At 40.4% G+C, this 14,901-nt stretch overlaps 1 protein-coding gene across 2 annotated transcripts in view; it reads right to left on the bottom strand.

The window, feature by feature from the left end:
* Window positions 1-14,901, bottom strand: part of vps50 (VPS50 subunit of EARP/GARPII complex) — a 100,594-nt gene that overhangs the window by 45,886 nt on the left and 39,807 nt on the right. For both annotated transcript variants that reach the window (XM_075450479.1, XM_075450478.1), the window contains exons 13-15: window positions 8,457-8,589; window positions 1,745-1,836; window positions 1,473-1,567 (exon numbers count right to left, since the gene is read on the bottom strand). In XM_075450479.1, the coding sequence (XP_075306594.1) occupies window positions 1,473-1,567; window positions 1,745-1,836; window positions 8,457-8,589 (320 nt within the window). The remainder of the gene's footprint in view (window positions 1-1,472; window positions 1,568-1,744; window positions 1,837-8,456; window positions 8,590-14,901) is intronic.

A 14,901-nucleotide genomic window follows, 5' to 3' on the forward strand; every position in this document is an offset into this window, starting at 1 on the left:
ACAAGAGATGGAGACAGTGGCATTTTTGAAATGGGACTGCGAGGTAAAAGTAGAAGTGAAGTGATAAATAGACTAAATCTTTGAAAATCCAATTACACCACAGTGCTAAATATACTATGGTGAAAGATCATGTATTAACCAGATGTTTTACAGTGCAAGATGCCTTTAAGATTACATTTTTTTTTTAGTGGCGGCAGAAGCGATTTCATAGTGACTAGGAAAGTAACCCGATGGAAGAAAGTACATTTACAGGAGTGGATGTACACATCGCTGCAACCAATGGAAATTAGGCTGAGCGCGGTAAAGAGAACGCTACGATTGTATCATTGCATGGAGATTTCCCTGCAAATATGAACCTATGAAATATGTGCGTCTGAGCAAAAACATCCCTGTTTTTCTTAAGTAAAAAATGTAAAGGTGACTTTCCGATATTTTTTTAGCACAAAAAAAAAAAAAAGATAAATAATTTTATTTTTTTTTTTAAAGTAGGCAGAAACATCAGAAGCAGCCCCTCGGGCTCAAAGCCACCAAATGATTACTGCTGTGTCAGTCTGACAGACAGCTGAGCCAGCAGCAGCAGCCAGATACAATGTATGCCTTTGCTTTTGCAGCTCGCCGGTCATGAGACGGACATTGTTTGCACCTAAGAGCAGAGGAGGTGAACAGTTCTGCCTGACTGACATAATGGTCGACCAATCGTGTCTGCCAATATCGACCCTCTAATTAATATGCCATCTCCACTTATTCCATTTTAAATTAGCCTCCACTTGTCAAACATGTCTGCACTTTGGCCCTTTCCTCTGCGATTTGAAGCTTTTATGAAAGTCATGTACAGGAATGCCGAAGCAAGTTTGCAAATAGACTCGCCTTACCTTTTCTAATATAGCACTTAGAAATAGGTGGATAAATTTGTTTTTACAAAACACAATGCAGAATAAGTCAGTAGGACAAATTTTGAAAAGGTTGACGCTAAAATGTCTTAATTTCGGCTCTTGGTTTGAGTGATGAGACCAAATTATAAAAAATCTAAATATTTTGTACCAACAAAAACTGTTCCAGCTGAGCACAGATTACATTGCCAAATAGAATAACATTATGCCGAGCACCAAGAGACCGGAAACAAAGATCAACGACCGTGATGAAGGTGTGTAAATTCCTATTTATGCAGTCCATTAATGTCAATTAAACTGGAGTTTACGAGCAGGCAAAATAAAATTTTATCGGCACATTTGAAAAAGCTTTAATGCCTTAATGTAAGTGCACTTAACCCAAGGTAAAGATTATGATGGAGGTGTGTTTATAGGTGGCTTTGCCTAATTTCAGTGGGTTCGTTAGTATGTGACAGACAGACTCTGCATGGGGAAACTGCTGTAGTTCGACCTGATTAATATGATGCAGGAAGGGGATGACAGACAATGAAGACCAATTAGTGGAAACACGAAGGAGCCTGCTGCACTGATCCTGAGGTGTACCTGCTGATGACATCCAGTACCATGATGAAATCGTCGTATTTAAAGTTGGACATGTCTGTTCCCAGGATGTAGGCCTTCACTTTCAACTGGACATCCTGTTAGAGGGGGAATGAAAGGGTCAGGGCGATACGTGGGAGGAGAAGTGTGAATGGAGTGAAAACCTGAAAGATATTAGGCTGAAACAGGTTTTTTTTTTAAAAAAGAAAAAGAGAGTGGGAGAAACAGCTGTTTTCAACAAAACAGGAAGACAGGAAGGTAGACTACTTTCAAACCTGCCAGATCCGAGTGAGTCCATGCTCCAGCTTCTTCTTTACGTAGCTGCGGTCCACCATCAGCTCATCAGACTCTGCTGCTGCGGCGTCCTCTACAGGTAATCAAAAGAAAAAAGGTCACAAACAAAAAAATAAAAAATTGGAAAACCGGGCGACGAGAGACTGATGGAATCATCTTAATTCATGTCATTTTCAATGGACGTTTGCACAATGAGGCGTACTGCACACTGGATCAGTCTTTGATGATGCTACGGTTGATGGAGGAAAAAAATAAGGCCGCTGATAACGGGGAAGAATTGTATACTGCATGATACAATTAATTGGGTAAACGTGGTGCGTTTGATCTGTAAATCTGGCACACAAGTGAAGTCAAGCGTCCTTCAGTGTCAGCTCATGACTCAGCTGAGAACAGCTGTCAGCATCTGACAAGAGTGAAGGTCATATACTCCCAGCAGAGTCCAAAGACTGACAGAAGCTTTGAGCCCGATCGGACAATGCTGGGCGACCATTAAATAAGGTGATGTCGTCCTGTTCACTGTCAGACATGACAGTGTCTGATCCTCTTTAATCTACGTGTGTTCCGTTCGGTTCTCACAGATGAGACACACTACCGTGTGGTGCCGTGTTACAGCAACATCAATACTTTCCTTTCGTTGGAAAATTGCTTCAATAAATCTCAAGCTGCTTGCCCGGTATGAAATGGATTTTTAGAAAAGCCAGCGGCAGTTAAATTACATTACCGGGGTGCAATTGGATGGTGGGAAAGTAGACTATGTTGGTCAAACACTACTCTTGGTTACTCTGTTTATTAACACTGCTCATCATAGTCATGGAGAACCTTCTGAAAAACTACAGTGTCATAATGTGCAAAAACAAATATTTCCTTGAAGATCTGCCGACGATCATTCTTGAAAGGAAAAAATAAACAACTCAGCTTTCATTTTCATCTAATCTCCCTCAACAGCATGAAACTGAAGAAACCACACAGCACACAAAAGTAAGGGGCTGTTTGACTGGAAAGCCACTTCGAGGGAACACTCATCACAGCTCTGTGCTCGTGGGACTATATTTGTGCACTTTGAGGATGAATGCTCCCTTCTGAACAGGCTTTTCCACTTGTGATCATCGCTGTAGCACATGCTCAGGCCTGCTTTTTTAAGTGCAAAAGTTCTATTTCCAGCCCAGAAAATGTGCTTTTTGAAAAGACTCCAACCCCCATTAAGTGATCAATTAAATAATCAATAAACATATACAGCCATCTTTATTATCCGCGTTTGTTATCGACATAAATAAAACTAAACGGTCTAAATCTATTTGAACTAATCTATGTTTCAAAATACCTTTCTTATGGACTCGGCACAAGCTTGCATGTTTGTGTCCGAGTCCATTCTTTAAATAGTTTCAGGAATAACCTTGCGATCGTCTCAAACCGTGTCTTACAATGTCATTACACGAATTCACAATTTCATGACACGTAGAGTCAAAGGAAAAACCTTTCCTGCTACCTCGAGTGGATAACAACTACTTTGCACACAAGACAAGCAAGATTATTTGGTGGAAAAGAAGATCAAGCGCCACTTTAGCAGCAGATCAAAGTTGCATTCTTGCAAGAAAGAGTACCTCTGCATCTAACCATCATGGATAATTATCCTCTCCGACGACCAACTGATAGCATCATCGAGAAACAGGTGTGAGAGGAAATCGTGCTTTTGTAGCAAGAAGTGGAGGGGCAGTCTAAATGGCCAAGTGAACGCCCAAATCTGAACCCCGCTGAATTGGGCTTTAGAGATTTAACAGACAGTTCAAGGTCGCATGTAATTGAAGGAATTTAGCAACTTGTGACTGGTGGACAATTATACTAAACACTGCAAGAATGTCTCCCTGCCCACGGCACCATGAAAAGCTTCTCGGGCCAAGGGTGTATTTACTTTTTTTTTTTCTTTTTTCCAACCGAAGAAGAGGACTTTTACTGATGTTTCTGCTGAATGACTTCTAGAGCTAAATTTTACCACGACTTGTGTCCACGACTTTGCTGATCCATAGGTGGTAACCAGTGTTTGACCTTTGAAAGCAGTGGAGCAACAGATCTTTCAAGTGGAAAACTCTAATGGAGCTGAGCTCCCCACTGGTTTCAAACCATGACTCTTATAACAAAAACAACACAAAAGCACATTTCCACTGAGCAGCACCTCATCACCATCCTCGCTGTGCTACTTTTCTACTATAAATCCTGATACTGTGACAAACCGTCGCCTGCCAAGTAAGTGTTCCCCGTATTTTTTTAATAGCCGTTTCCAATGAAGGCTTCTCGCATGTTCCTGTGCATTAAATTCATTGAAAAAGAGAGGAATTTCCTTGGCCAGTAGTTGCACACATTTGGGCAAAATTATAACCACATGTTTTATAAATTCCACATAAATCCCATCAGATTAAATGCACTCATAAAGCATCATTAAAACAACCACAGCAGACCAAAGTGCTGTACAGAACGTAACACAAATAGGAAAAGAAGGCTAAACAGAATAACAGTGATTTTTATTTCTTAATGATTTTATTTCTTACTGATTTTTGTAATATACTTTTATGTAATTGTGGGGCGTGAACAGCGGACATGTGTCGCATTCATGCGTAAAGATGTCTGCGGGAGACCTCTCTAATGAGGCTTTAAGAAAAAAAGAAATAAATAAACACAAAAAGAGATTGTTGTGATTTTTCTGATTGAACACCAGCTCATACCCCACTGCTTCCAAGTGTCGTTCAACAGGCCGCACACCGTGACGCATCAATACATCTGTCTGCCTCCTAATCATCTCAAAGCAAGACTGTGGCTCCACAGCACAGGTTATGCTTTGATCGGCTGAAAATGAAGCAAAAGCTGTCGGTCCTCTGCTCATAGCTTCGATGCCGTCTTTGTCTGACGTACCCGGCTGTTTCCTCTCGTTTTAAATGCAACTCCTTATTTTTCCATCACTGAGGCCTTCTTTAGCCGCTTTTGTTCTGATCGTGATTACAGAACTGAAACCACCAAACGTCTGTTTGTTTGTTGTTCTTTTGTTTTTGCCAGTCCACTTGCAGCCCAGTAATAAATACTTCACAGTTGGAGACTCCTGGCCGGCACGAAAGCTTCACTAAACAAAAACAAAATGTAAAAAAAAAAAACGAGAATGTAATAGAGAAATGCTTTAATTTGTATCCACTCTGTATCATTTCTTGTTAACTCAGTGTGTTCTCATTTAGCTATTATGTAAATGTGTATATCTAAAAAAATGACTTATCTTACCCCATAAGAAACCTATGTTTTTCTAAAGCTGATTCCAATAAACTGGTTGCTGTGGTGATATGGTGCACATGCTGCATGATGATGGATCAGAACGCCATGCTTCATTCTATACTGATCAAAAAACGTTGACAAAAATCCCATTTTAACAGTAAATAATGTTCAGTAATCAAAAGCTACGAATACAACCGTGTGATCAAGGATTCCTGCCTGATCTCGCTTCCATACATCTCGACTGGAACACTCTAAAAATCCAGCGCTTCAAACGCATATCCTCTGGATTGAATCCCCTCAGTCAACATTCGGTGCAGTATAATCTTTAAAAAGGTGATTCTTTATGCATTTTTACTTGATGTGTGTGTGCATCTGTGTACAGTACACATCCAGCTGTCGCAACACTGAAGCCGCTGACAGGAGAAGTGAACAGCACTCAGATTTCTTATTACGATGCGAGGAAACCTTGGGTCCCGGTGTTCAAGTGGACCGGTGCGGTGTCCTTTCGAAATACGTCAGTTGAAGCTTGCATCAGTCAGTGGGGTTACATGGTATTGAAAAATTCAGATTATTGGCTAAATTACAATAAGACTGAGTTGCTCCTTATTTGAGCAAGGGTAATTATCCTTGGATATATGGCAGTGAATGAATCTAATCATTGGCACACATATCATGTCATACTCCAATACGATAGGTGGCGCTTTACCCATTTCAACTATTGCTAATAGAGCCACTTCCGGTTGGCCGCTTCACCACCACCAACAACAACAACAAACTCAGGCATTCGAGACAATGGCGAACGAAGAGCAAGATGAAGCTAGGTCCATCTACATTTCGTTTGTGATGAGCTGCTTATTGCACAAACGTGATGCACAACGGCGCATTCTCCATCGCCTTGTTTGTTTTTTTCCGACGGCAGCGACAACAACAGTAATATCGTCTCCTTCAAAGTTTATTTGAAGCCTCCATGTCTATTACAGTTTGGTTTTGCATCATTTCTTAAAGTATATGTAGATTGAACTAATGTTTCTGGAGATACTGACATTCCAGCGGCCGTAGATAAAGGCCGATATATCACTGAGTCCCGAGTAATAACAGTGGCTCACAGCAGAAAAAGGAATTTGCCTAATAGTTCTGGAAATTCTGATGTCAGGGAAAGCCTTTAACAAAGGCAGCATGGTTAGCTGGTCAGTTGCCACATACAGAGCTAAATGGACAAGATAACTAGTTAGACTAGGCAAGGCAAGGCAATTTTATTTATAGAGCACAATTCGTACACAAGGTAATTCAAAGCTACAACTGTACTAGTTGTAGGACTAGTTGTAGGACTAGTTGTAGGACTACTGCATCTAGTACTTCTAACATTACGGTATCTGGGTTTTCTTATATACATTTTTTCTATCATCAACACTAAAATAATCAAAAACAGTTTAATGGTCCTATTCCAAGAATCTGCACAACATAGATCTACATTTTTTCCACGTGCTTTCAACAGTTACTCTTTTGATTTCCAAGCAGAGACTTGTTCTTCACAGCAGATAAATTCCGGTATGTTAGCTTGGCTTTGTGTTTAATTGAGCTTCTGATTAGTCATTTACCTATTAGGGACATATTTTCCCCATCGCATGCTTTTGCATATTTTCTGGCTGATCTGCGGTGTTAAAATTCTGTATTATCACCTGTTTTTCAGTTATGAGGGCTTTATGAGGATCAGTCGATGCAGTTTGTCTGTGCCGGCCAGCAACACAGTCGGGAAAAGGTTTGGATTTGTGCGCTATACTTCCCGGACGTCGGTTTATGAACATATCATAATAACATAACATAATATTGGGGCCGTTTCATCACTGCACACTTTAATGTTCGGAATCCTATTTTGCCTCGAAAACACACGGCTGGATCTCGTGTGTTGTCATGCTTGCAAACAGTGTGTATCTCAAAGTTTTTTCTTGTTAATCTGTTGTCATGGCTTTCTAGTTGGTAACTATAGTCGTATGCATTCACAAGTCACCATCATTCACCTTCCCTGGACCTTAAGCATACCTCCGGGAATTCAACCGGTCAGTCACTTTAGCCAGATCCCCTCGTTCTCAGTTGGCAGCTTCCCCCAAGAGAGAGCTTCCATCGGTCTGAACTAATAACAAACTATTTGGAGTTCCTAAGTGTGCAAAATTAATCTAGAGGTACCCAAGATTGAGAATTAAATTACTGGAAATGATAGTGCCATTTCCACTTAATTAGGAGGGGTTCGCTATTAGGGCTTAGATGGCCTCATGTAAGACATGGATGTCGATGTCACGACAAAACACTCTGTCACAAGTGCAGCTAAGCTCACACAATAAATCAGAACTCTAAGGGGCCCCGCATGCTTCCACACACCACAAACAAGCATAACGAAAATGAGGTGACACCTTGGACATAGCCAGGGTTGAGGTCAATCTCTATATCGAGGTAAGAAGTGACACCCAATCAACTGGTGAGCTGAAGGATGTGCCTCATGAGAGGTAATACAATGTGTGTTCTTTTGTTGCCGAGGATGATGGCATCTAATGAAAGATTGCGAGAACAAAGAACATCACCCACCTTTCAGGACATCCTTTATGACCTCATCCATGGAAATGAAAATCCGCCTTCAATTACACCAATATGGCAGATCTCTGTTTACCTCTGATTTCTGACAGTGTATGCGCCAAAACAAGCACAGGAAGGTGAAAACTGCCGTCAACAAGCATGTGGCACGTTTCTTTTAGGACACCAAAAAGGATTTCAACTATTCGGGAAGGTTGCTGCTTAAACACAACGAAGCTTCTGAAGGTCGATGTTTTCACATTGGTAGGCTGTAAGTCGAGGGCAATTGAGGCAATTTTCCAAGGGTGAACTTGGATTTTTGCCACTTAAGTGCATGGTCTACTACACCAGGCAGTGTACGTGAGCGCTTGTACACATCTCTTTTCTTTCCATAGGCTCCATCTTCACTTTCTGTACACTACACCGATAAACTCACTTTATGTGGATATCAAAGCAAAAGGAACTCATTTCCATCAAGTGTGAAAATGAACTCTAACAATTTTCATAAAGTCACTGGTGAGCTGATACTGTAGCTGAGAATATTTACAATTAAGAGGTACAGGGAGCAGATTTTTACAAGTAGAGGTGAAAGTGAGATTTAAAAGTGGGGGGAAAAAATGTAAATAGAAAATCTAAAGAGTAAACAAAGAGTTTAAGGCACCAAATGGTAGCTTGTGCCTAACAGTTGGTGACAATGTGGGAGGAGTAATCTTTTCCCTACTGTGATGGCCTCTCAAAATGTGGGAGATCATTACAGTAGATTTTTTTCTTAGTCTGTAATGGTACAAAGAAAAACTGAGCAACTTTTTGCTAAATCTCGGCGACTCCGTAGCTAGTTGTCCAGGTCAAAAGGATTAAAAGGGGGCAAACTCTTACCTGGAGAGGGTGCGTTCTCCTGTTTGTCATGCTCCTCGTGCCACTGTATAGTCCGGTGGTAGCTCAGCATCACTTCCCACAGAGCCTTACATAGATCTGTCAGGCAGGGGATGTAGCTGTCGACGGTGATATGCTGCCAAAAGAGAAGTAAATGAAAGCAAATCAAAAGAATGTCACGTGATTTTTTTTTTTTTTTTTTTCAATTAGTTATTTGATATAGCTTGCGGTACTCTTTGTCATATACCTGGGCTCTACACATTGGGTGAGATATTATTTTATAATGATGTTGGTGAGCTCAAATGAGCATAAAGGGATTATTTGCAATTGTTAAAACTTCTTAAAAGAACTTTAAGAAAAAAAAAAAAGAACTTAAACTTAAAAAATATGTATGAAATGCATTTTGTTGTTGTATCAAGTTCCTGTGAATTAGGGGAAAAGTTGCCACAGTGTGCAAAAAAAAAAAGAAAAAAAGAAAAAAAAAATAGATCACAATGATTTACAATCCCCATAAATGAACATTCATCATACAACCTGCTGTAGAATACATAGATAATGTTGAAAGTGCAACATTAGACTATTTCAGGAAACATATTAGCTCAAATTATCTTGAATTTGATGGCAGCAAAACATCTTGGGACACGGCCATGTTTAACACTGTGTGGAATATCAAACTTTGATTCATCTGGCCACAGAAGAGCTTTCCAACTGAGGAAGTCCAATGAGTTTCCTCTTCCATCTCTACCTGTTCTTTGACAGAACAAACAGTGAGATGTTGATGGTTATCTTGCCGTTCCTGTGAGATTAAGGTCACAGACAAATGCCCAGAAATTTCAGACTTCAGAATTCGTTGTTCCGTGAAGGTTGACAAAGCGCTCCCGATGCAGAGAAAAGGGCAAACCCGCGATACTACCACAGCCGCGATCCACGGATTGATCCCACCAAACAAGTTCTACTCTGGTTCTAATCAGTCCACAAAACGGGTTTCAACAGCCTGCTGGCTAACTCGGTGCAAACAGACAACAACGTAGTTTCTGGAGAGCAGCTCCAGCCCTTAGCTGGTAATTATTCCCAGATGGTGTACTCAATGAACAATAACATAAACGTGAAAGGCAATTTATACCCTTTTCCAGCCACAGGGACATCAACAATGAAGAGTACCCCACACATCCAAATGTTATCTCACTGATTCTAAAACATCTGACTTGTACTTTAAAAATATCCATTTTCCCACAGTATGTAAAAACACACAAATCTTATCCATTTGAATTGGGTTATTTCTTTACCTATTTTTGGAGTTTTGTTAAAACAAAAAAAAAAAAAAAAAATGTGATTTTGCAGAAATAAAGAAAAGTCGTGTGAGTTTCATACACTTTGAACCAGCACTGTACTGCTTGTACGTGCAAATGGAGAATCAGTCGCTGTCCATGTGTCAGCACACAACACGCCATCTTTGATACAATTTACATGACAAAAGGCCCGGGATGAGTTATGACTTTCATAAAATGGCGGTTTTATGGTTTCTACACATTAACGGGGCAGGGTGGGCAGCAGATGAGATTATTGAGTGGCGATTTACAATCATGAGAAAACAGAGTAGCACCCTTTGTCCTGCCTGTAACAGCAACATCTGGGTACCCATCTACATATCTGCATATCTGTCTGTATGAATGACATGCCCGATTCCAAGCCTTTTGCTCAGAAAGCCAGGAAAAACATGCGCCTGGAATTAAAATTATATCTTTGACAAGCTCAGCTGACACAGTAGCAGTCACCGACACAGATCATGGCTTTAAAAATCAACTGGCGGAGTCCAACCAACATGTTCAGAGGGAAATTAATCACAGCTAGTTGAAAGGGAGCAGAGGACAGCAGCCACATTTGTCTTTGTTTAACCAACAATAAAAGATACGTTTCTGGAAAAGAAACCTGCTAGATTTCATGCAAACAGACCACAAGACCAGCTACACAGTGGGAAAAGTTCCATACCTGCCATCTTTCTTCCATTTGGCATGTCCCAGTGATCGTGAGTGACGAACCAACAGCAGCCAGGGTAATCTCCAAACTCAAAATCTCAAAAGGAAATCTGAATGACTGAAAGCGCTCGGCAACAAAGCATCACATTCTGGCTGGCTTGGCTCATTATATCAACACAGAGCTGCTTCCCAAGGCTGCTGAAAGGCATAAAATGGCACGAATCCAGGGCTGAGAAATATTATTGTTAGAAATGCTGAAAGTGCATTTCTGAACAATACAACACCACCGCGCCAAACACTACAGTTTAACAGAGAGCGTTAAAAATGAACATTTCAGAGAAATCAACTACTTCAACATAGATCTTTTACTGCTGCACATTAATAACCATTTTACCTATCCATCTGTGCATCCATTTATTTACTGACTCATCTATCTTTTATTGTAAAGCAAGTGGTGGCAAAATGGCAGTCAGTCCCAGAATGTGCAGTTATGTGTGCAAAGAGTAGCACTGAAAAGTCACCACAAGTCTGTAGACACTTTACAGACATTTTGGAAATTTTCATTTTGATCTCTGCTGAATCCACATACCTTATCTGTCATATTCTGAAAAACCATTCTATGACTGGTCCGCTACAATGGGCCTTATTAGGCTCCGCCCACCAGTTTATATATATATATATATATATGTTAAAAAAAAATAAAAAAAAAGATTTTTGATTGTTTTTTGTCATTTTCCAGCACATGAAAAATCTAAATAGAAATGCCAATGAGAACTAATACAAATCAAGTCGTTTTTCCGCATTTGTTGGGTCAGATAATACTGCAATTCTTACCTCTCGTCATTCAGACATTGGTCAGTTTTTCAAAACGTTCAAATTCATTGAACAAACTGTTTTCTCTTATAGGAGTTCTGGTTGTCAGACCGACATTGTGAAATGCTCCAGAAAAGCACCAGAGGGATCAATCAGACGTGACGCTTCGGTTGCCATCAGATTTCTAACCGACTGTTATTTTTGACACAGTGTTTGACCGCGTTTACTATAAAATAAGTACTGTAGTAAGATTCAGCTCGGTAGTTGTTGGATAATCTTGCTGAAAGTTAAACAAACAAAGCATGTCGACCATTAAGGTCTTGCTTTGATGGAGGAGTGATGACACACATATTAATAGTTTAACATGTTGCTATATCAATATCATACATATTAAGAGGTTAGTAGCTGTTAGTTTTGGCTGTGATAGAAAACAAGTGACCAGAAATACTGGGGGGGGGGTTGTAACCTTTTATTCAACCAGAAAACTAAATAGAAACAGAAAAACCTATTGACATTTAGATTTGCCTTTCCAATAGTGTCCCGATCAAAATAGACAACAGTAAAAAAAAACAAAAACAATACACACACACAAGACAGCAGATTTCAAGCAGATGTACTTAAACGCCACCCCCCCCATTCATTAAGGACGTTGGGGATAGATAACGACAGTGACTTTCCACAGCTTTTTGAAAGCTATAATTATGTAGTTTGTTTTGGAAAGCAGTCTCAAATAAATGAATACAGAAAACGCTAAAATTACACAAAGAATCCAGCAGGACAAGTCAGATAGGGAAGCTAATATGGCAGTTGAGACAAAAGCTGCCTTAGACTGTTGTTCCACGATTACCATCAGCCAACCATGTTAAAGCAGCAGGTTGCCAAGCAACTGCGATAAGGGGTGTTAAGAGCGTGTGGGTTAAGATCTTCATTGAAGCTTAATGAGAGGAAGTAACCTGAGCTGCGCCCACACAGAACTGCTTTCCTGTCCCGTTTGTGTGTGTGTGCGAGTTTGATGGTCACGAATTACAAAAATTGCTTCGTCACACCTGCAGCTAGGAAAGCAATCAATTCAATGTCGATTTGAGCAACCATCAACCTTCCCTGAACAAGCACAGTGATGAGAGGTGGAGGAAGAAGGTTTGAGATCCTGTGTTTTCTGAAGATTGCTGCAGCACCCATCATTGTGCACACAGCATACGACAAGCAAGGGGGGTCGTTACAGAACAATGAGCTGAATGCATTTCCTAAATTGAAGGAGAGGGCATGCAGACGAGTTCGCATGAAAACAATGTCTTATATGTTCCAGAAAACATTCAAGCGGTGCCTTTTTAGCGACAGTCGTGTGTCGCTCTTCTTGAGAGAACCATTAAATACAATGTGTGAACCCGTTTTGCAGGCAAACAATCTAAAAACTCTTATGGGGTCCTAATTTGGTTTAGAAGTCTGCAAAGTTAGCAAGGCAAATCGACATTTTTCAAACTGAACACATCTGGGCAATCTGATGGATTTACTCCTAGAATGGAGCCATTAGACAAGTGTGAGTGACAAAAATATATCAGTCTCAATCAGTTCATTTCATGGAAGTATCACGGTGAGCCCATATAACAAAACCAGGGAAGAGAAACCACTGGCCTGTTCTGTGTTTCATAAGAGGAAACAAAAGGTCGGCTGGGTTTGTTTGAATATTTGGAAAATTAAATAAATAAAAATACTAACTGTGATCCACTGAGCAGCATTTTTTTATGAGGTACAATTTCCCCTTTCACTTAAAGACACAAACGCAGCGTAGGCAGAGATGACATCTCACTGCGAATGTTTCATCAGTAACCGCCTTTAAGTTGCACGGTTTCACTCAAAGTTAGTTTTCATTTTGAGAATTTGTGCGTGTGTGTGTGTTTGTGCGAGATGATTATCTCGAGTGGCTAAATTTCGTCAAGTATCAGTTGTTCTCAGCTCTTCTATTCAAATTAAAACAAGTCTCGACCTAAGTTAAATTTCCCTGAACAGACCTAGACTAGAACTGCAGCGCGACTAAAGTATTGTCAACACATCAACCAAATTCAAGAGATTCCTCTGAAACATCTTCCGAGCGACTACAGAGAACAGCATCTGATAAATTGGTTATGCTTGCCTTAAGATTATAATCAAAGAAAACATTCCTTTGGGGGAAACAACCAGAAAGTCAGCTGCAGTCTTCAGATATTGCAGCAAGGTTCCTGCATCTTTTTTTTTTTTTTTTAGTACAGTGAAGAAACCTGCAGCAACACAAGGTGTGAACTGATTAACGAAAAAAAAAAAAACAACAACACTACATCAGATATACCACAGCCTTGAAGGTCAGCTTTTTACCAATACGGCACAAAAGAGGGCGAGACTGATTGATCCCTGATTTTTACTAGATATTTCATCATCAGTAGAGCTCACAGCTCTCTAAATTGCACTAGTTTAATGCTTATCCAGCTACTTTTCTCCTAAGATTTTGGAATTTATCTTTCCCACTCGCACAAGGAAAAGAAAAAGTCAGACGGGCCGGGGATCAGGCAGAAGTGAGACGATCCAATAATGAGATGTTGATGTAAAATTAATAGGACCCCTTCAAAAATCGAGACTGACCTTTCTCAGTGATCCCATCTCCCTTGAATTTTTAAAAGCGCATAACTAAGAGGCGAGTTCAGGCGGTGTGCGATGTGGCTGGAGCGTTTACATAAGCTTAATTTATCTGGGGAACAGACTCTCAAGTTCGCTCATCGCCACAAACGCCGACTTTTCATTTCTCTCGACGCATTTCCACACGATCAGCGAACTGGCTCCAGGGGGAAGCTCCATGGGAGAACGAGACTCCGGTGTGTTGGCAAAGAGCAAAATCTGTTTTGATGTGAGCTGGAGGAAAAGAAGCAAAAAGCCTGTAGGTTGTCAAATCACAAACAACATCAAAGAGGAGGACAGTCGTGCACTCTATGTTCCAAACAAGTCTGCAAGCCAATCATAGTCCAGGCAACACACATTTATGTCACATAGGAACCTGATAACCCCTCTTTCTTTTTCAATAACAATAATAGACAATAATCTACTGTAAGAAGTCAAGGTAGGCAAAACCCTTTTCCAATACAACTCAATGCAGATGGGCTGAAAAAATGCTTTTAGTGGCTCAGATCAAGTGCACGTGGGTGTGCATGTGCTTCTTCGTTTGAGTGTGTGAGTGTGAGTATGTGCAGCCATATCTATCATCATCATCACACAGATGAGAATGAAATAGCGTATCGTCCCAGCCTTAGCCCGGTTAGTAAGTGTAGAGTAAAGGGTAAATGCGCGTATTTGTGGTGTGAGTAGAATCATCCAGGCAATGCGCTGCGCTGACAGCAAATCTATCAAACACGAGTAAACACCATGATCAATGTGCAACTCGTGCACACTTTCATGCACACCATTTTTCAGATCCATGACAGAGCTTCCAAAAGGCAGCACAGGATAAAAATAAGAGAACAACTAAAAAACCAACAAAAGCCAAAACAAAAAGGAGACAGGGAATGATGGCAAAAGGTAAGAATAGTTCAGTTTATTGCCTCAGTTAAGAGTAGAAAATACACTGCATACATAATCACATGAGTGTGTGAAAAACAGCTCAAATATGAAAAACCTAGACAACAAAAAGGAGCCCT

This window comes from Odontesthes bonariensis, chromosome 18 (genome assembly GCF_027942865.1).
Source record: "Odontesthes bonariensis isolate fOdoBon6 chromosome 18, fOdoBon6.hap1, whole genome shotgun sequence".
Classification (NCBI taxonomy): domain Eukaryota; kingdom Metazoa; phylum Chordata; class Actinopteri; order Atheriniformes; family Atherinopsidae; genus Odontesthes; species Odontesthes bonariensis.